The sequence below is a fragment of the Tinamus guttatus genome, unplaced genomic scaffold, assembly GCF_059628265.1.
Source record: "Tinamus guttatus ecotype Peru unplaced genomic scaffold, ASM5962826v1 Tinamus_guttatus_pri_ptg000120l, whole genome shotgun sequence".
NCBI lineage: Eukaryota > Metazoa > Chordata > Aves > Tinamiformes > Tinamidae > Tinamus > Tinamus guttatus.
Window position 1 is genome coordinate 85,898 of NW_028288654.1, and position 23,322 is coordinate 109,219.

General features: G+C 39.0%; 1 protein-coding gene across 1 annotated transcript in view; it reads left to right on the forward strand.

The window, feature by feature from the left end:
* LOC104579947 (ATP-dependent chromatin remodeler CHD1) overlaps window positions 1-10,253 on the forward strand; it is a 47,705-nt gene extending 37,452 nt beyond the window's left edge. Inside the window, exons 28-36 of the mRNA XM_088521388.1 lie at window positions 601-723; window positions 1,099-1,233; window positions 3,208-3,465; window positions 3,869-4,009; window positions 5,917-6,095; window positions 7,884-7,980; window positions 8,222-8,279; window positions 9,182-9,392; window positions 9,595-10,253. Coding sequence (XP_088377514.1) covers window positions 601-723; window positions 1,099-1,233; window positions 3,208-3,465; window positions 3,869-4,009; window positions 5,917-6,095; window positions 7,884-7,980; window positions 8,222-8,279; window positions 9,182-9,392; window positions 9,595-9,958 — 1,566 coding nt within the window. The 3' untranslated portion in view covers window positions 9,959-10,253. The remainder of the gene's footprint in view (window positions 1-600; window positions 724-1,098; window positions 1,234-3,207; window positions 3,466-3,868; window positions 4,010-5,916; window positions 6,096-7,883; window positions 7,981-8,221; window positions 8,280-9,181; window positions 9,393-9,594) is intronic.
* The last annotated feature ends 13,069 nt before the right edge of the window (window positions 10,254-23,322 follow it).

Below are 23,322 nucleotides of genomic sequence, written 5' to 3' on the forward strand. Positions count from 1 at the left end.
AAGTATGTCTTCTCACAGTTTATTATGTTTTCATATTTCCTTGTCATGACTTTTGTCATGTGAAGTTTTTCTTTCTAATCTTTTGTTTTCCCGTTTTAGATGCCCTAGTTGTGCTCACTTTCTTCTTGAGCTTTCGGAAGAGAGGCTGTTCTGTGGTGTGTTGGTTGTGTGTGGTTCCCCCCCCCCCCCCAACTTAATGCCCATTTCATTCATCTGAAACTGTTTTTCACTTACAGCCTGAGAATGGCCATACTCACCAGACCAGAAGTAGCACAGTAGCTGCTCAACAGTATTGAATAACAGATGTGTAGGGATAGACTCATGTGAAGCAAACTTAGTGATATAACTGCAAGGTTAGAAACAGAAATCTGAGGCTAGTTTCTTGAGTTTTTTGATAACTCAAGACAGTTTTCCAAACTGTCTAAATGCTTAAGAATCTATTTTTTGCTGGCATGTATGCCAGATATAGTTGGAGTGGGTTTTTTTTTTTTTTATTAACCAATCTCTTTTGCAGCTTTTTCTTTTCCTCATGTTCCAAGCTAGTAGCTCACAAACTTGATGATTTCTGCACCTGGTTGATAATAAAGTTGTTCCTCTCAGATTTTGCCTGATGATCCAGATAAGAAACCCCAGGCCAAGCAATTACAGACCCGTGCAGACTACCTTATTAAATTACTGAATAAAGACCTTGCAAGAAAGGAAGCACAAAGACTTGCTGGGGTGGTAAGTATTTTGACATGCCATAGTGAGATTAAAATAATATGCTTATGAGCATGTTAGTGATCCTCCCATTTTCTCCCCCCCCCCCTTTTTTTTTTCTTTCCTTCTGCTCATTCTTGGTGCAGTTTTTCTCTATATTTCTAATCCTATTACATGAAACTAACTCAAGTAATGAATTGCAAGTTTACTATTGTTTTATTCCGTCTTTCTTGTATGTACTTTTTACTATCGTTTTGTTTCAGTTCCTGAGAAAAATTGAGCCATTAGTGGCAACGAATAAGAGCAACCCCTTATTTAATGTAGAAACAGATCTTTTTCTTTAACTGTTGTGCAGAAATACTTGTTAGTTGAAGTAGTAAAGATACTTATTGCACTCAGGGCAATTCAAAGAGGAGAAAAGCAAGAACTAAGAAGAATAAATTGCTAAAAGCTGTGAAAGTAAAAGAAGAAATAAAAAGTGACTCCTCTTCACCACCTTCAGAAAAATATGATGACGATGACGAGGATAATAAGGTAAAAGATGGCTATTCAGTTTTTGCTGTAAAGTTATTGTTAATATTATATAGGTACAGTCACATGGAAGATTGTATCTATATTAATTTAATGATAGACTTGTAGCTGAGGCATCATCATTAGGTTTCCAAATTATAATATCATAGAATAATGTTATAGTCTGATCACAAGTGTCATTGTGCAATGTCAAGATTCTTCATGACTTCAGCCTTGTATCTGCCAGAAGTATCAATCTAATGTAACATCTGAATTTAAAACTTTCTGGCAAATGTTAGTACTGTTTATACAGATTCTTCAGGTAGATTTTTTTTTTTTTGTTGTTATTGTTCAGGCTTAGTTCAAAAAAGTTGTTTAATTAGAAATAACAGCATGAATAAATGATGTTCTGATGCTTAAAAGTGAAAGGCCCTGTATATGTCATGGCTTTCATTCTTCCAACAGATCTCTTAATATTGTTACTCTTTATTACTGATGTATTCTTTCAGGACTGTGTGTTCTGCTTTTGTTGGGATTTAATAGGTTTTCTGGCTTTAACATTTATCTTGCAGCAAAACAGCTAAAGAGAGAAAAAAAAAAAACTTGGTTAAAGTTTAGCAACACGCTGAACCTAATTCTGTGACTTCAAAGGCAATTAAAATAGGTGTGTGTGTGTGTGTGTGTGTACCACTAAAATCCTTCCTTCCAATTGAAAATAAACTGAATTGAAGTAAATGTTTTACCTAACCCTTTTAAACTATTACAAGTCATTGAAAATGTGTGTTAAGATAATAATAATCAACCTTTTCTGTAAGGGGGGAAAAATGTTTATTCAAATATACAGTTAAAACTGAGTGAGACTGAAAAGAATCATGATACACTTCTATAGTCATCAGTCTTAAGTGAAGTGTTCCCTAATACATTTAAATTACACTATGAAAAATAAAACATAAAGCAGGAAAAAAAAATGAATGTAGACTTGTTAATATTTCCATGCAATAATTTGTCTGGAACATGCAACTAAACTGCAAGGGCAATAAGTAAGGACAACTGAATCATAAAATTAGGTAAATTAGGTCTTTAATCTACTTAAAATGTGCATTGGGCACCAATCTCCACCTGAAACAGATGATACTGTCAGTCTGTCAATTGACCTGCATTTGGGGAAAGAACCTGGAATTCTGTCTCCTTTTGTATCTTTACTAATGAATGTTCATCATTTCATGCACTTTTGCGTACATAACTGCCTTTCTGAAAACTGGGATAGATTGTTAAATCCTATTTCTGGATCTAAGTGACACTGACTTGCTATAGAATATGTAGGAAAATTTTCCTCTTTTTTTGTTGGGCAATTTCCCCTAAATACTGAAGGTTGGACTTGATGCTGGCTACCTAATCTAGGCACTTTGGGGTCCATGTGTTGGGTATTTTCACTTGCTTTTCTGGAAGCCAGGGTTCTCTATATGTTCTACCAGGATGCATTTCAGATATATTTGTGACAGTTTTTTCTTTTTCCCTTACACCTGGACAAGAGGAGATTGAAACGTTGTTCCTTGTGAATGTTTAATATGTGATCAGTGAAGAGTTACTGGAACAAAGCAAACTAGAACAGAGGTCTTCAGTCCCCACCATCGCTCGAGTGCCCTGACCAATCAGTTCAGTTCGCCAATGTCTGCTTCTGTATTTTTTTTTTTTTTTTTTAGATCTTTACAGCTTAACTACCTTTTACAGGGGCAGATATCCTTGGAGTTATGAAAGTTAAAATGACTTCACCTGTCACCCTTGTTACTGCTGCCCAATCAGTGCTTGATTTATGTCACATCAAGGGGATGAGTGAGTGGTCCTGGTTTTTCTTTGCAGTTGCCTCCAGCTCTACTTGATAGGTGTTAAATCTAAAGAAGTTATATACAGATTAAAAAGGATGTTTTAATCCGATGGTTACAAAACTGTATAGCTAGGTGCTCAGTTTGATGTGACACATATGCTTGTGTATTGCAGGATGAGATTGTTTCAGTGAAACGTCCACTTAAAAAAATAAAAGCAGAAAAAGAAAATGAAGAAAAGCCTGAGCCGGATATTGGCATAAAGAAGGAAGCTGAAGAAAAAAGAGAGACAAAAGGAAAGGAAAATAAGAGAGAATTGAAAAGGGAGAAAAAAGAGGATAAGAAAGAATTAAAAGAAAAAGATATTAAAGAAAAGAGAGAAAACAAAGTAAAAGAATCCACACAGAAAGAAAAAGAAGTAAAGGAAGAGAAGGTAACTAGGTTTGCTTATCTTATAGCGCTAGAAGGCCATCAGGATTTTGTGAATGATTTTGAGTTGAGTTCAATCATTTATTGATCAGTTGTCATTTCACTGAAATTTTTTTTGTAATTTGAAATTTTACTTTTACCACTTGCAACTGCAAGAACAGGTATATAAAATAGGAAATTACCTTTGAAGATTCATAATTTAGTGGGGCTGCAAGTGTCCTAAGAAATTTCTGTTTTACATTCTCTTTTTCCATGTGTTAGACAGAAGATAACTAGCATTGAATATTAGGCATTTTTTCTTGCTATTAGTGAAGAGAATGCAGTAATTATGATAATTGCTTATTTACAGAATAATTCCAAACCAAAACCAGAGTTGGCTTATTGGATTAATTTTCATTTTTTTGTAGGCAAATGAAACCAAATCTGAAAATAAAGAAAAAACTAAAAAAGTTCCATTGTCAGATACTCCGGTTCATATTACAGCAAGTAGCCAGCCAGTTCCTATATCTGAGGAATCTGAAGAACTTGATCAGAAGACATTCAGTGTGGTAAGACCCTTATTGATAACTTAGTGTTTGCACTTGATACGCTAAGTGGACGCAATTTCTGATGTTCTTTGTTCTGCCATTAGGCATGTTAGTAAAGTGTTGCAATTTGCAAAGGAACGAACCCCAGTATATTGAATCAAAGACCAAAGTCCCAAATCAAACACCAAAGTCACTTAATAAAGTATCAGATCAAACTTATTATGTCTGGAACAGTACAGTATATACCTTATTTGTCTAAAGGAATGCGAAGCACCATTACTGAATAAACCAGTAATCTAAAGGCTTATACTAAGACTATCCAACCAGCTTCTTGGTCACGCAGCAGCCATACAGTTGCTTTTACTCCTTGTCTGCTGATAGAACACCGGCACTGCCATCCTTGAAGCCGGTTATCTACTAATGAGGCATCCTGTACTACTGTCCTTGAAGCGGGCCTCCACAGTAAAGCCAGTGAAGTTTCATATCAGTGAAGGGTTATGGATGCGATACTCAGGTTTGTTCTCTGGCCAGCAGTTTGGTTATTTATTGCAGTATGTGCAGTTTATTGCACTGAATATCTATCCTAAGGAATAATTCATTTATATACTGCTTCTTAAAGGACAGAAATTAATGAACCTGAACACAGTTGCAGTTTCCCCTGAATTTAAAACTCGCTATTAGACACAGAAAGAAGCAAATTCTAAAGCCCTTAGAAATATCTTGCCAGTGTAATCTATCTGATACTGAAAGAATATCAGTTAAGTTAGTATTGCTGAATAGAACAGAATCAATATTTGAAGAAGGTAGGTAAGCTCAGTCTGTGCAGATTTTCAAAGGTCAGTTGGGGCATTTGGGAAGATGCCAAGGAGTTGCTTCGAGCATCTACTTTTCTGCTGATTGGTCTATCCGGGTTTCAGCAAGTGTCTTGTTACTGCCAAGCAGGCTTACTGGGTCTCTTGTGTTGGCAGTGAATGGCAAACTTTTAGTTTTCTGTGTTTTTTTTTTTTTTTCCCTTCCTGATCACCTTTAGGTTAAGCATCACATTGTGTCAATTGTGTTTTAAAGGCTGCTTTAATCTGTGGCTAGTGCAGTATCTAATGTGGTTCCTTGATCACCTAATGACAGTGGAACAGCTTTAGTGATTTTTTTTTTTTTTTCCTTCTCCTGAGTGGTCCCTAATTGTCCCCTTTTTCTCTTACAGGTAGCAATTGTAGTTTGGGTTTGTGTATTGGTCACGGTCAGATGTACTCTAATTAGCATCTTAGCTACTTTTTCAGATGGAAATTATTGCTGTAGGTTGCTGAGGCAGTATGCATTTCACCTTGCCATTGGGATTGGATAGTATTGCCAAGTGTTTTATAACTTAAAACGTGCTAACTGGATTATGTTACCATTAATGAGCTTGGTTGTATCTGTGTAGAACTTGGGTTGAAACTCCTTGAAGAGGAATTTAATTGATTGCCAAGTTTAATTGTTACTTAAAGTATTTATTTAAAAACATATTAAATGTTCTCATATTTAATCTTGACACCAAGTTTGTATAGCTTTCAAGATCCTAAAAAGTAAAATAAGTCCTGTCATATACTTGTGCTGGAAGTTATAAACATAAATGTAAAATCCAGTTGTAATAAGTTTTTTTCCCCCCAAGAAAGTCTTTTAGGTTACTACTAAAATCTTCTATATCTTAGCATATTATCTAATGCTTTTATGTAGGAGTAGATTTTCAGCTGGATTTAAAATACTACTTTTTCCAATGGAAACCTGTAGTAAAACTAAATTTAAAGAGCTGTGAGTGAAACCTTGTGTTTAATTTGGCTTAAAACGGTACTGTCTTTGCCTGTATAAATATCACACTAAGGGTGGGTCATGTTTTAAATTCTTTTTTTTTTTCTTTGAGTAAATGTATTCCTTTTTTTCCATTTTTACAGTGCAAAGAAAGAATGAGGCCTGTCAAAGCAGCATTGAAGCAGCTGGATAGACCAGAGAAAGGCCTTTCTGAAAGGGAACAGCTGGAACATACTAGACAGTGCCTAATCAAAATTGGGGATCACATTACTGAATGTCTCAAGGAGTACACAAATCCTGAACAGATTAAACAGTGGAGGAAGTAAGTTATTCTGTGAGATTTTACTCAAAAAAATAAAATCCACAATTGTTCTGTTAAACAGAATCTTTTTAAATTATTTGTTTTTATTTTCCATGTTGTGTACATTTCTGCTGTTTTAAATAAGGACCTATAAAAGATGATTATAAATGGCTGTTTTTTAATGAATTCTCTTTATTTATACTGCTAGAGCAATGCATTTTGTCCAGTAGATGGAGTCATCTCACTTCTTGCAACTAAAAGAAAACTATTTAAATAGCGGAAAACAGTTCTTATCCTTAAAGAATCTACTTTTTTTAACTTTGAGGGAATTTTATTCATGCTAAAAATGGGCCATTCTAAACTTGGGTTTTGAAATTTGTATGATTTTGAGTTACAAAATCCCTCATTCTTTTTATAAACTCTAGAATTAAATCCCATTAGCAATGACTTCATAAAAGCAGTTACCATAACATGTAATGAGAGATGACTTTCGAAAACAAAAGAGGTTTTTAACTGTTTTATGCATCTTTATGAGATGGTAACTTAATTATTAAGCAACAAAATCTTCTGTAAATTTGCTATATTCCCTTTTTGGGTTGCTAATATAATTGGAGTTGGTTTTATTATAATGTGCGCTTAAAACCTTTGTTTGAAAACATCCTGAATTCTGTATAAAACATTCAGTTAAGTATTTAACTTCCTCGCAGACAGTTATCAGCATAGTATGTTTCCATTTTTACTTACTTTGAAATATTAGGGTGAAGTGAAATATAAAATCCGTGTCTCAAAGGCCTTTTTGTATAAGTTTTATTTCTTTTAATGGAAATTCATAATAGAGCTACTATAATAATAATTTGTAATACTACTACCACCTTATGCAGATTGTGTACCATATACAGATTATTAAAATACGTATTTCAGCTGTCTTAACATATATAGTGTAGTAGCGCTGCATTCAATGAAGTTATACAGATGTCATTAGACGCATCCTTGACTGGTGGTAGCTACTTTTGCAGAACTCCTAAGCCACAACTCTAGTATTTAAATCATCACAGCAAAAGAGCACATTGATGCTTGTTGACCATACCCACTTAAAATGTCACTAAACTAAGTGCTAAGTTGAACAGTAATATTCTGTAGTCACTTTTAAACATTCCCACTGTTGATTAAATTTGACTAAAAGAATTCTAGACTTGAGATCTGGTATCATGACTGCAGAAGTAATGCAGACTTTTTTCTTTAGGGTTTTGGCTTCTCAACAGCAAGAGCTGATTTGTTCTTCTTGCTTTGTAGCATAGGTTCCCTAGATTAGTGTTGAATTTTTGGGCATGATCCTTCCACCTTTTCAGATTTCTCATTTGGGTTTCCAAAGCTTTGACCAGGCCATGAAATTCTGGGGAGAGGGCAGTTCTTCTCTCTGATATCTTTAGGAAATGAGGCACGTAGTTTAAATGTCTTAAACTGCAAAATATTTCAGGTTTGGAAAAGACGTTATTCAGTAGTCTTTTTAGGTGTTTTTGCAAATCGTGCTATTAAAAGAATTGTTATAAATAAATTTATTCATGCATTTATTTGCACTCTGAAATCTATCACAAAGTGATAAATTGGTAAAGGAATTATTTTTTTCTAATGTTTGAAATGCAGCTAGGTAATGTTTGCTATGCAAATAGATAAAACGCTATGTAGTGAGTCTTTTGATTTTAGTGTACCAAAGTACTGCTGAAATGTCATTTAAGTCCATGTTCTGTTGCATGATACCAGAATAAGCTAACATACAGAAGAGTATATCATACCTTTCTTCTTCCTCAGAAATTTGTGGATATTTGTTTCTAAGTTTACGGAATTTGATGCCAGAAAGCTGCACAAACTGTATAAACATGCAATCAAAAAACGCCAAGAATCTCAGGTAACCTTTCCAAGTTTTCTCTAAATATAAAAAAATATATTTCTCTAAATATAAAATTATACATTTTAATTACTATAACTGTTCTATTAGCATAACATTTAAATGGATTGCTAGGAAAAGAATAATTGTGAGATCCATTTATGTGTTCATAATAAACTAGCCATTTATGGGGAGATATTTTTGAAGTCTTCAGGTGTAACTTTGGATTTTAACATAGAGTTTCCATATTTGTCTCTTTTAGCAACACAATGACCAGAATATTAGCAGCAATGTGAATACACATGTGATTAGAAATCCAGGTAAGAAATCTTATATTCTTGTGTTGGAGATGTTGAATAAGTTATGTGCAATGAAATAACCTTAGAAACTGTCTTCTAGAGCTTCTATACTGCTACATATCAAAGGGATATGCTGACTTAGGGTAATTTAACAGACCTGGTACTTACTGGATTTAGTAATATGTGTTGGGTTTTGGTTTATTTTGTTTTGTTTTTATTATTATTTATTTTGGGGAAAGGAGGAGGGGGCCTACCCAAAACTGGGAGGTTCTCTGCTTATTTGTAGCAATTGTAATGCTGTAGGTTAAAAGATATTCCCTGAAGCCATGGTTAACAATCAATTATATGGGTATCTTTTATTGTTGACACCATCTTTCTGTGTTCAAACGCTTGCATTTTTATAATAGTTGCTTTTATATGGTGTTGGGTTATAATTTAGGAATATTCTGATAGACTTAAAATTAATATGATATGTTTTTTAGGAATGCCACTAAAAAACTTTGATTAATTGCTTATACGATTAAAGCTCATGTTTGTGCTAGACCCATTCATCCTTAGGTAATTTCTCCCACTCTGTCTAAAACTGCTGTACTAAAGGCCCCAGATCTCTGTTGGTTGCTCATTTGGACTATACTGTTTCTCTTCATTTAAGGAGGATTGGGTTTGCCAGACTGAAAATTTTTTTTCAGCCCTGCACAACTACATTTCCAGCTTGTTTTCCCTGCTACTTGCTTCTTGGGTTTCTTTGAGTTCTCTCGCAACAGTGCATTTGTCTTTCAGCTATTTAGATACTGTCTTTATTAGATTGTAATGTCACTTTTCTATCATTTTAAATCTGACATGCAGCAGTGCTGTTTGAGTTAGGCAAAGAAAAGGTTTTACAATGTGTGAAGCATCCTTATAACCTGTGCTTTATTAAACAGATGTGGAAAGACTGAAAGAGAATACAAATCATGATGACAGTAGCAGGGACAGTTATTCTTCTGATAAGCATCTGTCTCAATATCACGATCATCACAAAGACAGGCATCAGGGAGATGCTTATAAGAAAAGTGACTCTAGGAAAAGGCCATATTCAGCCTTCAGCAATGGAAAAGGTCATAGAGACTGGGATCACTACAAGCAAGACAGCAGGTGAGTTGCTTCAGAAGTTGTAAAATCTGTTGGGAATTCCCTTCCAGTTCTTGTAGGAGGCTTGTAGTAAGCACCAAAGTGTCTTTTTCTGAGGAATGCTGAATTTCAAAGTAATTGTATGTCTGTAACGCAGCTTTGTTGAATTGGTAGAGTTTTAATTCTTACTGTGGATTCAGTGGCATTAACGTAATATATTTTTCAGATACTACAGTGATAGTAAACACAGAAAGTTGGATGATCACAGGAGCAGAGATCACAGGTCGAACCTGGAAGGATGTTTGAAAGATAGTCGGCCTCATTCAGACCACCATTCCCATTCAGACCACAGGATACATTCAGATCACCGTTCCAGTTCAGACTACAGTCATCATAAATCTTCCAGAGATTATAGGTACCACTCAGACTGGCAAATGGACCACAGAGCTTATGGTAGCGGCCCAAGGTCACCGTTAGATCAGAGGTCTCCTTATGGTTCAAGATCTCCCTTAGGACACAGATCTCCATTTGAACACTCATCAGATCACAAAAGTACACCTGAACATTTATGGAGTAGCCGGAAAACATAACAAAGACTGACATTTTCTGGACCCTCTTTTAGCCATATACAGTAAACACACACAGTAATTGCCTTACATGACTTGAAAGATATGGACTAGATATTCTATCAGTAGCAGTATTGTTACTTTTTTCCAGGATGCAAGGTCTATTATCCCAACAGAAGAAAAATATTTTTGTATTTAAAGTTTATGCTGCACTGTGCTGCAAATGTTGTGGCTTTTTTTTTTTTTTTTTTTTTTAAGAAATGGAAGATGTTTACTTTTACAGGGACCTCAACACTGCCCCATTCAGACTGGATCTTATTGTAAAACTCTTCATGTCAGAGTGGTTTTAGGCTGAACACAGTTTAAATTATGTTTATAAATGAACTTTTAAACTGATTTGTGATGGTGTTTCAGGAAGGAATGAGGAGTTTGTTTTATTTTGTTGTTGCTGTGTTCTTTTTCTCCTTAGAAAAGAACTCTCAAAGACTTTGTTCACTTTCCAAAGCTACTTGTTTACATTGTACACTGCGACCACCTTGCCGCTTTTCATCACAAGCTTGAATATTTAAATTCTGTACCTATACCTGTAAAATAGCCAGGATTTCTCCTGTTTGTGATCAGTTGTAATGCCTTTTTACAAAACAAAAAGACACAAAAATGGCTGTAAATTATTGTAAATTAATTAAATGAGCTTTTTTCCCCTCTCAGGCTTATTTTGACTGTTCCTTTCCCCACAAACTCAGGCCTTATCACAAGTATGAAACAAAACCAGTGTACTTACACTTTTTAATAAAATATCTTGATGGAATCACTTCAGAATGTAAAAAATGGGGAAAGGGAACATTTTATTCCATTTAGTGCTCCTTTTTTTTAGTGGATACTTTAGATACATATTTTGGTTTTGTTTTTTGTTTTGTTTTTGTTTTTCTATTAAACTGTCAGTGTTGTGATTGTTGTAATGAAAGGGTGAGAAATATTCAGATAAACTGTGCTCTGGAAAGCTTTTTCAGATGCATTGATTTTGAAGAAGGAGCGTTCAATATCTGAATGCTTCAGAACCCAAATCAGCCAAAATTTATTGTAAATTCATTTGTTTTCTCTCTCTAACATGGGCAATAATGTCATATGTGCTATGCAGCCAGTTAATATTTTAGCAGATTTGAATGACTTTATAATTGTTACAATGCACACTGATTTGTACATAGATAACTTCTATCTGACAAATTAAATTTAAACTAAAAGGATATGTGGGTTCTTGTAGTTTTCTGCTGATTTTTTTTCTATAGTGTACCTTTCTTGCATTTAAGTATAGAAACATTAAACTCTTGTAAATACTACATTTTAATACAGAACATGAAAATCAGGGAAGATGAGCTTCTAGCCTGGCATTGTGTGGTTGGAACTGTATCTGTTGCTCCATTTTTTTTCTTTTCCCCCTCTCTTGTCTTGCAATGTTGAACTTCCCTGCATTCCCATCCCTACCAATTAATCAAGTGTGTGTATATATTAAAAAAAATAAAATAAAATAAAAGGGGGAAATCAAATGAAAACCTTTTCAGAGGGCATTGTTTCACATGGGCATTGTTGTGGCTTGTTTAAAGTTATTATAATTTAACCTAATGCACTTAAGCTACTTTAGTGTAAACTGGAACTTAGTTAGCCAGTGTGTTTCTGTCCTTAGCTCTTCATCTTCCCAGGATTGGGAGGTCTTTGCATTGTGCTTTAAAGCACAGAGACTGACCATTTTGATATATTTTATTTGAGAGAATCCGATATCTTCTGTTAATAAGCCATGTATCCAGTTTCCCCACATGCAAATTTGATCCCTTTTGTTCTTTTGCAACGTAAAGTCTGAGGACTGTGTTGGGTGCTGAAGCATCCATTTTGCATCAGCCTCTTGCTTCAAATGTTGCTTATCTACAAGCTGTTTTAGGAAGTAAGAAATGTGCCTTCAAGAGAACTTGTGCTCTTGATAGACTCAGTTCTTTCATCTACCGTGCAGGGAGAGCTTGAGACTGCCATCTTAATCACGTTAAATATTTCTTATATGTCATCTCTAGTACTACTCCAAACAAGTATTTTAAAGACAGAAATGTATTCTCTGACTAGTTACCATAAGCTCATTGGCCATTGTCGTGGCATCACTGTTTGCCCCTCTATAGCCAGTGTTTTCCCCGTTTTGACCTTCAGTGTGGATGTCCCATCAAAGCTGCTCTCAAATGTCCTCTGGTTTTTGGGGGATGCTTATTGCTGTCAAACGCAGGACTTGCAGTAGATTTGAGTGGCAGCAGCAGCATGATGTCTTTCTCTGAAGAAAAATGTTCCTTCTCTGAAAGGGATGCCTTCTTGCTCTTGGAGCAACCAGTGCATTGTAGATATTAGAGCTCAGTGCTATTCGTTACTTACACAGCCCTCACTATTTTGCTGAAGAGTTTTTCATTTATGTTATAAAATCCCTGTGAGGTATTGCCTTTGGGATGTGTTTTTGAGGAGCACTGTTTCAGGCTCCAGAGGACTATTAAGGCTTAAATCCTTATTTAGTGTTACTGGTTCTGTGGTCAACGACAGTGACTTTTTGGACCATGCTTTACCTGAGCGGGTGGAAAGATTAAAAGTCACTAAGAGAGAATCATCTTCACCCAGCCTTTTTCCCCCCATGCTGGGGCATTGTATAAGTATCCACATGGTCAAGTTTTATTTAAATAGAAAATTAATCAAATCCTAGCTTCTTTTATATTCTGTGGGTGGAGTGCTCTTATTTTTACCTTTACAGAAATAAATCTTGTAGACGATGCATGTCTTTTTATCGTCAAAATCTCAGAGAGTATCTGCTTCTATATAAAGACTCTTCGAGGAGGTAAGAGGTACCTGGTGAGAACTGTCTGCTTGTGCTGATGAAAGTTTCCTTTGCTCAGCTATGTTGGGACAGCATACGTAGCACTGGTACATGCAGTCTCTTTTTTCCAACAAGCAGTGCACAAATTGTAGTTGCACCTGGAAGTTACTCTCTGTTCTTAAAACTTCACGCTACTAAAAGCTTCAATGTAAAGGGCTCTAAAAGCTATCTGAGAAACACAGTTCTGCTAGGAGCAGAAAGGAAAAGGGTTTCTGGAGTTCCTGACTTGTTTCTTATACTCCTTTTCATTTTTCTCTGTAGTTCAACTGTTCTTGAGATAGAGTTGAGAGTAGCTGAGTGTAAGGGAGGACATTCTGATCTACCCATCCCTGTGGCACCAGCACATTGTGAGAGGTCAGTAAATGAATTCCCGCTGGATATGCTAATACTACAAAAGATACATTTTTGAATGTTTCTGGCACATACTTGCCACCGCCCCCCCCCCCCTTCCCATTGCTGTTACTATTATTAATTGGCAACTATCACTTTATAATTTTCAAAGTTACAAACAAGTGGAAAACTGCTTTGGGGCAAATAACACCATTTAATGATGATGGTTAATTCATGTAAAAAAGAGTGTTCTTGTCCTGTTCAAAAGAAAATGATGGATTTAGAAATAGTTATCTATCAAGAAGATAATATTCCTTTTTTAAGTTGTTATTTTCAGAATCTGCAGTATAATATTGAGAAGCTTTTAATATATACATCAAAACCATTTCTGTTTAAAATATGGGAGCAGGCTGGATGAAAAAATATGTACTCATATTCTATATGTTATGCTCTGTAGAAAAATTTGGGGAGAGGGTGTTGCTTTAAAGCAAAGGGATAAGTTTTAAATGCCTTCTTTTCAGTTTACTCCAGAACATCATCATTTACATAAACTGAGTTAATTAGATATAGAAAACCTGCCTGCATTTACTGTGGGTTATCAAGATTGTATTTCTGATTTGTTATGTTATATAATGTGGCTTCTCTCCATGAATCTCCAAGTCAATCACAGGAAGTAAACTGAGCAGTAGTATATACTTTGAGATATATAACATGGTCTGTGTTTTATGAAGAAACTTGAAAGGTAAATGATTAATCATAATTCTGTGTTTACACATCACCTGAGACCTAAATGTAACTCCATCTATTTAATTAAAGTCCAATTCATTGCATTCAGTTGTAAGGAAAAACGTAGCTAGGTAATGTTCCACATTAATATCTCTAAATTATGTCTGAGGTAGCTGCTTTCTGAACCTTGATTTGCTGCTTAATCTTTTGTTGCAAGTGTCCCACAACCTTTGGCCACAGCAGGTAACGTGGCCTCATGTGCAGGTCCTTCATGAGGCTGAAGTCTAAGGTGTCTCTAGCCCATGTGCTGGCGCATCGGGCAGTGGTATCTATTTTACCCTGCCCTCCAAATGCGTCTCTTGGCAGTACATGTGCCCTGTGACCTGACTGAACATGTAGAAGATATCATTTGCCTCCAGCCCTGCGGCCGCAGAGTACAGCGGAGCCCTTGGAAAACGGGTGGCAGGACATGGGCTGCCAGAACAATCTGGGCTTTGCCTAGGTCAAGCCAGGGCCATGTTTGAAGGGCCTCTGGTGAGAAGGTCTGCAAGGAATGGGCCACAGCTGGTTGGGAAACCACAGATTGGGCACATTCCTCTTAGGAAAATGAATCCAGCCATACCAGCTCCACTCTGAAACTGATTCACAAGCTTTTAATGCAACGTAGTGCTTTTTTATATGGAGGTTATGAATGAAAGCCAGTGAAAATACATAATAATGACTAAAACCCATGCAAAATATTTTTCTGTTCAGGATTTTCTGCCAGAAATATTAATCCCAGACTCAAGGAAATTAGTGACAGCTGATCTCTCACAGTTTGAGATGCTGTATTTGCATCAACAGCAAGGAGGGGATTGCTAGCAGGATGGCAATGTGCCTTTGCATGGAAAGCCCTTCTCTCCCCTGCCATCTCTTGCTTGCCTCTTGACTGCTTAAGCTGTCTGCCCAGCCCTATCCCTGTTGCAACTGCACCTTCCCCTTCTCCTTTTTTCCCCACCTCCGACTCGCCTGGTGCTTGTAGCCTGCAAGCAGCTCTGCAGCTTCATTTCTGAAAGTGCTGCTGTTTCTGCGGCCTGCCAAGCCCTGGCCCTGCTCCTGGCAGAGCCTCTGCTGCCCTGTGAAGTCGAGGCTCGAGCTCTCAATTCTGTGAGGTTTTTGGAAACCCAGGCAGGCTGCTCCTCCCCAGCATCTGTCCAGGGAGTGTGTGGAGAAGGGGCACATCTGGAGGGAAGTTATTCATGTGTCACATCTAAAATTCTGCAGAGCTAGATGTGTTCTTGGGAAGTGATTAATGGACAGTCCACATCTGACTCTGCAACTAAACTGAGGGCTTAATAACAGCCAGGCTCAAAAACATGTAGAGGAATGAAGGTGAGCCAGAGAGGGTGAGGTGTGTGGCAAGTCTGTTCCTAAACCGTTAGCAAGGAGCTGGCAAAACCGCTAGAACTGGTTAAACCAGAGCGTGCTGGAGGTGTTACCCTTTGACTTAAGCTTTGCCGCCTTCAAATGTGTTTAGTGCAGATGCTGCTTAATGTTGCAATCGCCCTGTTTCTGACAGTTCGACAGCTCGTCGACCTTGTTGGAAATATTGGTGGGTGAAATACTCGAAATGTAGTCGCTGTAAGAGCTGCTACTGTCAAGGTAGATCTAGTGGCTTTTCCTGAAGGTGAGCTGAGGAATACACAACTTATTGAAGAATTACTGAAATCTCTGAAGCAAAGCCTTGAGTCTTGCTTTTGAAAACATAAACTTTTGGTCCAGTCAGAAAGCTTAAATATAGATCTAGGTTGAGCTTATAAGCTAAGGCTGAAGCCGAAAGAACATGTGTGTTTTGTTATGCTTGGAGTAATATTATTATTTATTTGCTAAAGTTACAAATTAAATATTTCACAAGTGTTTCAACAAGCCCAGTTTTGAGTCTGTCTTTTCTGAAGATAAGCATCCTGAAATGATGTCAGAAAAATCACATACCACTGATCACATGTAAGAAATGAATCAGAGCAGCTTTTATTCCTCCTGTACTCTAGGACTTCAACTGAGTTTTAATTGCAATGAATTTAGTATTTGCTGAAGTAATTGGGACATTTGGAAATAAATCTTCTCACTTCAACTAGCTACTGCTTTTGGTTTGCATTAACGCTAGCACTGATTATTGACTGTATTCGCGGTGTGCAGAAGAACTGGCATTAACAAAAGTTTCTTTGACGTTGCTTGTAAACCCCAGAGACGGAGATAAATCTTTGAAGCTGTGGTATATGTGACCTTATCAAGCCATCTCTCTTTTAAGTGAGCCGTGATTTAATCTTTCTGCAGTAGTTTCTGAGATACTTAAGAATAAATTCTGTGAAACTATCTGTGCCTATTGGTAGCCTAAATACATGCTCTGTCTTGTGAATCTTGGAACCGTGACATGTAGTGGATCACTGAACTGCACGCACAGCAACTAGAGCATGCAAAATCCATAATAAGATTATCAGAAGTCCGTGGCCTTAAATGCCTCTCAGTTCTCTTTTCTGGAACCATTGACTCTTTTTTTTGGCACTGCTTGCAAAGAAGTTGTTAATATGGCAGCTTCCTATTTTACATTTTAAAGTAAAAATTAGACTGGGGGGGAGAGGTTGATGATTCTCTTTGTATAATGAAATATGGGAACGGATTCTCTTTCCAGAAGGGAATACGTAAGAAATTTGTTTTAAAAGATCTGCAATGCAAAGCAGGGTAATTTTATTTCACCAAAATCAATTAAAACTATCAAATCAGGAATGGGAATGGTCTAATCCTGTCTCTTTTTTTTTCTGCTATGAAAGTAAACAAGATTGGAAAATTACTCTTATCTCCCAAGATCTTAAGTGTTCCCGAAGTCATGTCAAATTCCAAATAATTGCATCTGAAGAGTTAGGCTCCAGTTACTCCAGAGTAACTGGAGTTAGGCTCCAGTTACGTTAAAGAGAAAACATGTTTGGGAAAGAGATATTTCATTATCAGCTTTTAATGGAGAGAAAAAAAAAATACTTGAAGTACTCTGTTTTCGGTGCTTAAAAACTGTACTCTTCCTTTCAAAGGCATGGTATTGGGATACCTTCTAACCAGGAACTGAAGAGAGAGCTATGCTCACAGTGTATACCCATAGCCAGCAGATGACGAGAAATGCAACAGTTAATGCTGCGGGTCCTCCACTATTCCATCAAGTTCAGGTCAAGTTTTCAGTTTTTCAATTCCCATTTTATCCCATGATATTTGTGAGATAATTGCTCAAGAAAAGGGAACTTAGAGAAAACTAGAGCCTAACAGAAGGTATGGTATTACAGAGGCTTGCTTGAGGTGAGACAGTTACCAATTCCAGGATGGTTGGTATGTGCAGAATCTAACTCACCACGATTCCCTCGGCAGCACAATCTGCCCTCCCAGCACATACTAATAAGAGTAAACGAAGAGTGGAGCAGAACAGAGACACCATGGCCAAACTTTGTTGGCTTCCCTGTGGAGGAGGGGATAATCTGATGGTGCCCTGCAGAGGATGAGTGAATGGAGGGTGGAGCAGAGTGAAGACACCAAGGCCAAACTCTGTTGTACTCCCTGCAGGGATGGCAGCCTGGTGGTACCATGCAGCTGATGGGCCACATAGTGTGATGTCTGGTGCTGGACCGACAATGGTGGCAGATCGGTCCCTTCTGATACACTTTGCTCAAACTCTCCTTCTTCTAATCTCATTATAATACCGACACACGACCCCATCCCACTGAGCACAACTCCTCACTGAGCATGCTCTCTAGGTTTTCGATTAACTCGGGAGACTTTTTAAAATCAATGAATAACAAAAGTAAGTATGACTAGTCACTCAAGCTCCGCCTAAATGTAAAAGAAAATATATAAAAGGTGAACTAAGGAGGGATATGGTAGGAAGGAAGAATGGGGTAAGCACTAGGAAGGAAGAGTGGGATGGCAAGAACGGAGGAAGAGGAACTAAGGAAGAAGGAAGAGGAGAGAGGGAAGACTCCATCGTAACTTCTGGATCAGTCGACAGGCTGAACCCCTTTCCTCCCCTCGGGTCAGGATACTGCCTGAGGAGACTCCTCAAGACTGAGAGCCCTCTCCCATCTTCTGGGTGAGTGATGATTGTGCATTTGTACACCAGGCACTAGCTAAGGACCCCACACTGTAGTAGAGAATTTCCTGTACTGACATCAGAAACTTGTTTTCCAAATGTTGCATTTGAATAAATTGTGCTATTCGTGAACCCAACCACTTGTCTTGAAGACAGTCGGACCTACAGTTGACAGACTGTCAGTGAATCCGATACTGCCAGAGTTGGACGTATAGCTGACGCAGTATTTGGTATCCCTATTAAGAGATGAGTCCAGCCGCCCTCAGTCCCTCTAACCTTTCAGGATCGGCTGGAATGCAAGGGGATTCATCTCTTACCAAATTTGTCCCCCCCATCAAACTGCAACATTATTATAGAATCTTTAATAAGCTTCCTCACTCTGTTTTAATTGAGTCCATTAGAAGATGAATGGTATTAACCCTTGGATAAGAACCTGGCAAGACTACTAAAACAAATGGATATGAAACTTTCTCAAAGTGACAGTATAGCAAATTATTACAGTCTGCCTGCAACTATTTATATGTCCTGAAATAATGTTACCCTTGTGAAGTCCAAGGTCGTAGCCTCAATAGATCACAGACTGCTCTTTGGTTTAAATTCTATGTAAGCATATAAGCTCTGTAATCTTGAGTGCAAGCGGAGAAGAAAAAAATAAAGAAAAAGAGAGAAAAAAATAGTTGTTCTGTCATAGCTTAAGCGACGATGGGAGAACGTGTCAAGTTTAAAGAGTTTGTGTTATTTTAAATTGCAGTCTTGAAAACAAGGAAGTATTATGTCTTAAAGCATCAATTTACTTGTAAATTATCCAATTTACTTTTGAATTTTTTACATATTCCATCTGTACTTAAGGATCACCCTTTTAATTTGGTGGAAAATTATTCTTAATACATAATAGAAAGATCAAAATGCTATTTAAGTATAAAACTCGGACCTTTCTAAAAGAACCACATCCAATCCTTCCATAATTTAAAAAAATACATTGGAATTATTAATTTTAATTTTGCTTATTAACTATGAGTCAGGTTCTTCTTTAGTTTATAACCTTAATATATGAGTTTGTAGTGTAATAACACAGAATAAACAGGTGGACTAAGTACCTACCATTAACAGAAGAAATGCTTTCCATCAGTGTACAGTAAACATTCAAAACTAAGACAAGAATATATTTAGATGTCAGTGCTTTCAACATGCCTTACATGATTGGAAGTGTAACTTCATGCTAGCAGGTGAATCACTCAATAGTTAGGATGCTCCAAAATTAGGTTTACTTGAAGAATCCTAATTCAGCCCCCTGTATGCCATCCTTATAATGCAATTTGAGAGACAAACAGCTAGGCCACGTCATTCACCGTAGAGGGCAAGCACCAAGTACATTCATTATTACTTTTATTATTGCTCGGTGTATAATCACAAGATGCACTCTGAGTTCTGTGGGCGTATTAAGGAGCAAGGTCTCTGTGATGGTGAGCCAAAAACTTTTATTTAGTGTTAAACACAACTTATATAGTTTCCGATCCCGGAGCAGCCCCCGCCCTGCTCGGCAGCACGCGTAGCCCAGCAACCCAACCAGCCAATCAGGCAGGTGATCCCGCGCCGACTACGCGCGAGGCCGTCCAACGAGCTGCCTGGTCACACGCTGGTCACTTGGCTGCGGCTCCTGCCTCTCCTGCTCAGCCCCGCCATCTGCCGAGGAGACACTGCCCGTCACTGACTCCAGGCTGACTGCAACAAGTTCTATAGGAAATACAAAAATCTCTTCTTGGACAGACCATGATGCTCATAGTCTGGCTTCACAAACACTTCAAAACCTGTCGTTCATGAGATGAGTTGATATTATTCCAGCATAACATCAGGGGATCTGAGACACACATCAATTAATAGTGGTATCTTTAACAACCATTGATTTTGAAAACCAGAATACCTTAATTAGGGTATTTTATTGCTTGTGAGTCTCTATCCCTACCTGATGCTTTCAAACACCATAATTAATCTGGTGTTTCTTTATCCCTTAATATCTTCTTTCAACCACCTGGTCTGATTCAGATCTCCTGGCCTTTTTGGTTCCTTTGCACAGCTCGTTGCTGAGCCGTACAGGAATGACCTGGGGTTGCAGCAGGGAAGCAAACACTGCCTGTGCCAGCGCTCCTGTCTGGGCAAGCTGTGCCGTGGGGAGAGGCTCTTGTGCTTGTCAGGAAAAGACTTAGTCTGTGGGAATTCTGATTACTAAACCCAGGATCCTCATTAGCTCTTTGCTTAAAAATAAAATACTCGGCATCTGGGAGCAGCCAAAGAAGGAAATTAAAAGCAGACATATTAACTGGGACCCGTTTGGGTTATTCCTCAGCCTGCAAATGGACAGCACATGAATGTGGGCCTAGTCTTCTACAATAGGAACTCACATGCAATCCCATCCTCTTTTTTTACAACCCTTCAAAACCAGAGCACTGTGTTGAATTCAAAACTGCAGAGTTCAGCCCGAGAATACCAGTGTGGTGTTCTGACAAAATTGCTGCTTCTGTAGCTTTTTGGAGCAGATGTGGCCATGGGTGTCACGAATGCAACTCCTGCCTGCATCTCTGGAGAAAAAAAACAAGCCAAACGGACTCCACCTGCCCTGGCTTCTCTCTTCCCATCTGCTACAGAGCTGGAGAGTGGCTGAATCTAATCTTACAACTAAACACAGGACAAGTCTGGTTATTGGCCTTGTTGGTGTCCCACACGTAAATACACTGGTATTCTTGGGCACCAAAATTACCCAGAAGGGCAGAGGAAGCAACCTTTGGGCTATATAGTTGGCATCCTCTGTGGAAAGTAGTTTCTTGAATTAGTTAGTGATGGTCTCACCATGCATCGTGGCTGATTACTGCAGTGTATCTTGCATCTGCTTTATGTGTGTGACAACCACAACCCAGTGTATCTGCTGTGCAGCAAATCTTTTGATTTTTGCTAAACCTAGTTGCAAGACAAATATCAAATTTGGGAGACTGGCTGGAGACTCACTGTTCCCTGAACACAGCTGAAAAATCTAATTTCCAGCCATTGTTGTACAAATTTACCCTCAGATTTACAAATTGTCCAATCATAACTCTGTTACTAGCTACTGTCCTTTGTAGTCCTCACCAATAATGTACTTGGAGAAGAATAAAGTGTAGTTTGCGTTGCGTCTACCCGGGTTGTTTGGGGGGGGGGGTGGAGGAGGAGGAGGAGGAGATCCCCAGTAAAGGCCTTTACCACCATCCCCGACGTCACAGCCTCAGAAATGTGGATGTGCCCCCGTTGCCAGAAGATCCGGACTGGGACTTGCAGGGCACTGCCGGTTATCATAGAATCATAGAATGCTTAAGGTTGGAAGGGACCTCTAGAGATCATCTAGTCCAACCCCCCTGCACATGCAGGGTCACCTAGAGCATGTGGCACAGGACTGCATCCAAGCGGGTTTTGAAGATCTCCAGAGAAGGAGACTCCACAACCTCTCTGGGCAGCCTGTTCCAGTGCTCTGTCACCCTCACTGTTAAGAAATTTTTCCTTAAGTTCCTGTGGAACTTTTGGTGCTTCAGTTTGTGGCCATTACCTCTAGTTCTGTTGGTGGCCACCACTGAAAAGAGGCCAGCACCATCCTCCTCACTCCCTCCCTTGAGGTACTTATAGACACTGATTAGATCCCCTCTCAGCCTTCTCTTCTCCAGGCTGAACAGGCCCAGCTCCCTCAGCCTCTCCTCATAGGGCAGATGTTCCAGGCCCCTGTGTTGGGAATTGGCTACGAGAGCGTGGACATGAGTATGGATCCACTGACTTTGGTTCAGGCCTGCAACTGAGCATGCAGGGGCTTCTGGGAGATTAGGCCTCAGGAGAGAAGTGCTGAGGACGTGCTGGTAAGGCAAGGACACTCTGTCCTTGGCTAGTTTCATAAACAACTTTGAGGGGATAAGGCAGGAAGAATGAAGAAGCTGCTTGCTTATCGACCGTAATCTGGGCTGGCCAGACTGAAGTTATCTTTCTAATAAACAATCAAATATCGTTAGCAACCAATCACCGACTGACATGTTGGCATGCTCAAACTGTAACTGTATAAATGTGCGCTGTCTCGGGCAATAAAGTGAATACTGCTTATCACTCATATTGAGATGTCTTAACTCAGCGTATTCCTCCACCACCCAAAAGTGGCGCCCGAACAGGGACCCCTGACAGGGTACCTTCGACCCGACTCGGGGTGGTGGACGCGGAGAAGTCTCGGGAGCAGCGACCGAGGGGCAAAGACTGCTTGCTGAGTAGTCTCGAAGCCTGAACCGATTGAAGTTCGCCGTCCGCGGGGGCCGCCGAAGAAAGAGCTGCAACCTGGTGCTGAGGAGAGGGAGGAGGCATCAGGATAAGGTATTTACAGAGTTTTAGAAAAGAAAAAGGATGGATCTTGAAGTGGCCCTAGAGTTATTGCAGTGCTTTTTAGAAAAGCGGGGAGTAGATAAAGATGTTATAAAAAAATTTAGCAGGGTTGGTTTCGTTGGGATGTTCGCAAGGATGGTTCCGAGACCCTGATTTACTGTTTGAGGTGGATGAGTGGAGGAATTTAGGAGATTGGTTATGGGACAAAGTAATAGATGATGATAAGGGAGCAAAAAAAAAAAAAAAAAAGAAAAAAAAAAAAAAGGAAGGGAGCCCGCCCCTATACTCTGATAAAGGAGAAGTAGGGCCAGCGGTAAAGCAGAAATGGCCTGCTGTCCAAAGAGTAGATTGGGGATCGATAGCTCGGGAAGCGGTTGAAATGGGCAATTATGACATAGCGGAAAATTTGACGCAGGGAGATTGTGCGTTCCCAGTGTTGTTTGATATGCTAGAACGAATGTCCCGGGTCCCCGTAGGGGCGCAGGCAATGTTAGTAGAGGCTGTTCGAGATGTTGGTAGGGATCTAGTGCAGGCTCAGCAACAGGCATTTGCAGCTCTGGCTCCCCTGCGATCACCTGAACGACCTCGGCAGCCTCCCCGGCAATCGTCGGCCAGAGGGAACAAATGCTTCCGTTGTGGCCAAGAAGGACATATCCGAAAGCATTGCCGAGCAAGTAATGTATGGTGCGACTCCTGCCAGAGCAAATCCCACAACACGATCGCTTGCCGTCGTTCGGGAAACGGTCGCCCGAGCGCGCCAAGCCGCCGCACGACGACAACAGTAGCGGCCCCAGCACAAGAGCAGTGCCCTTGCAACCAGCCAGTACCCTCCAACCAGCCACGAGAGGGAGCCTCAGGTTGGACCTGGCAATAGAAGCCCCAACGGACCGCAACGAATCCCTACGACTACACGTGGACCGATAATAATAAACGGCGAGCCACAAGGTGCCC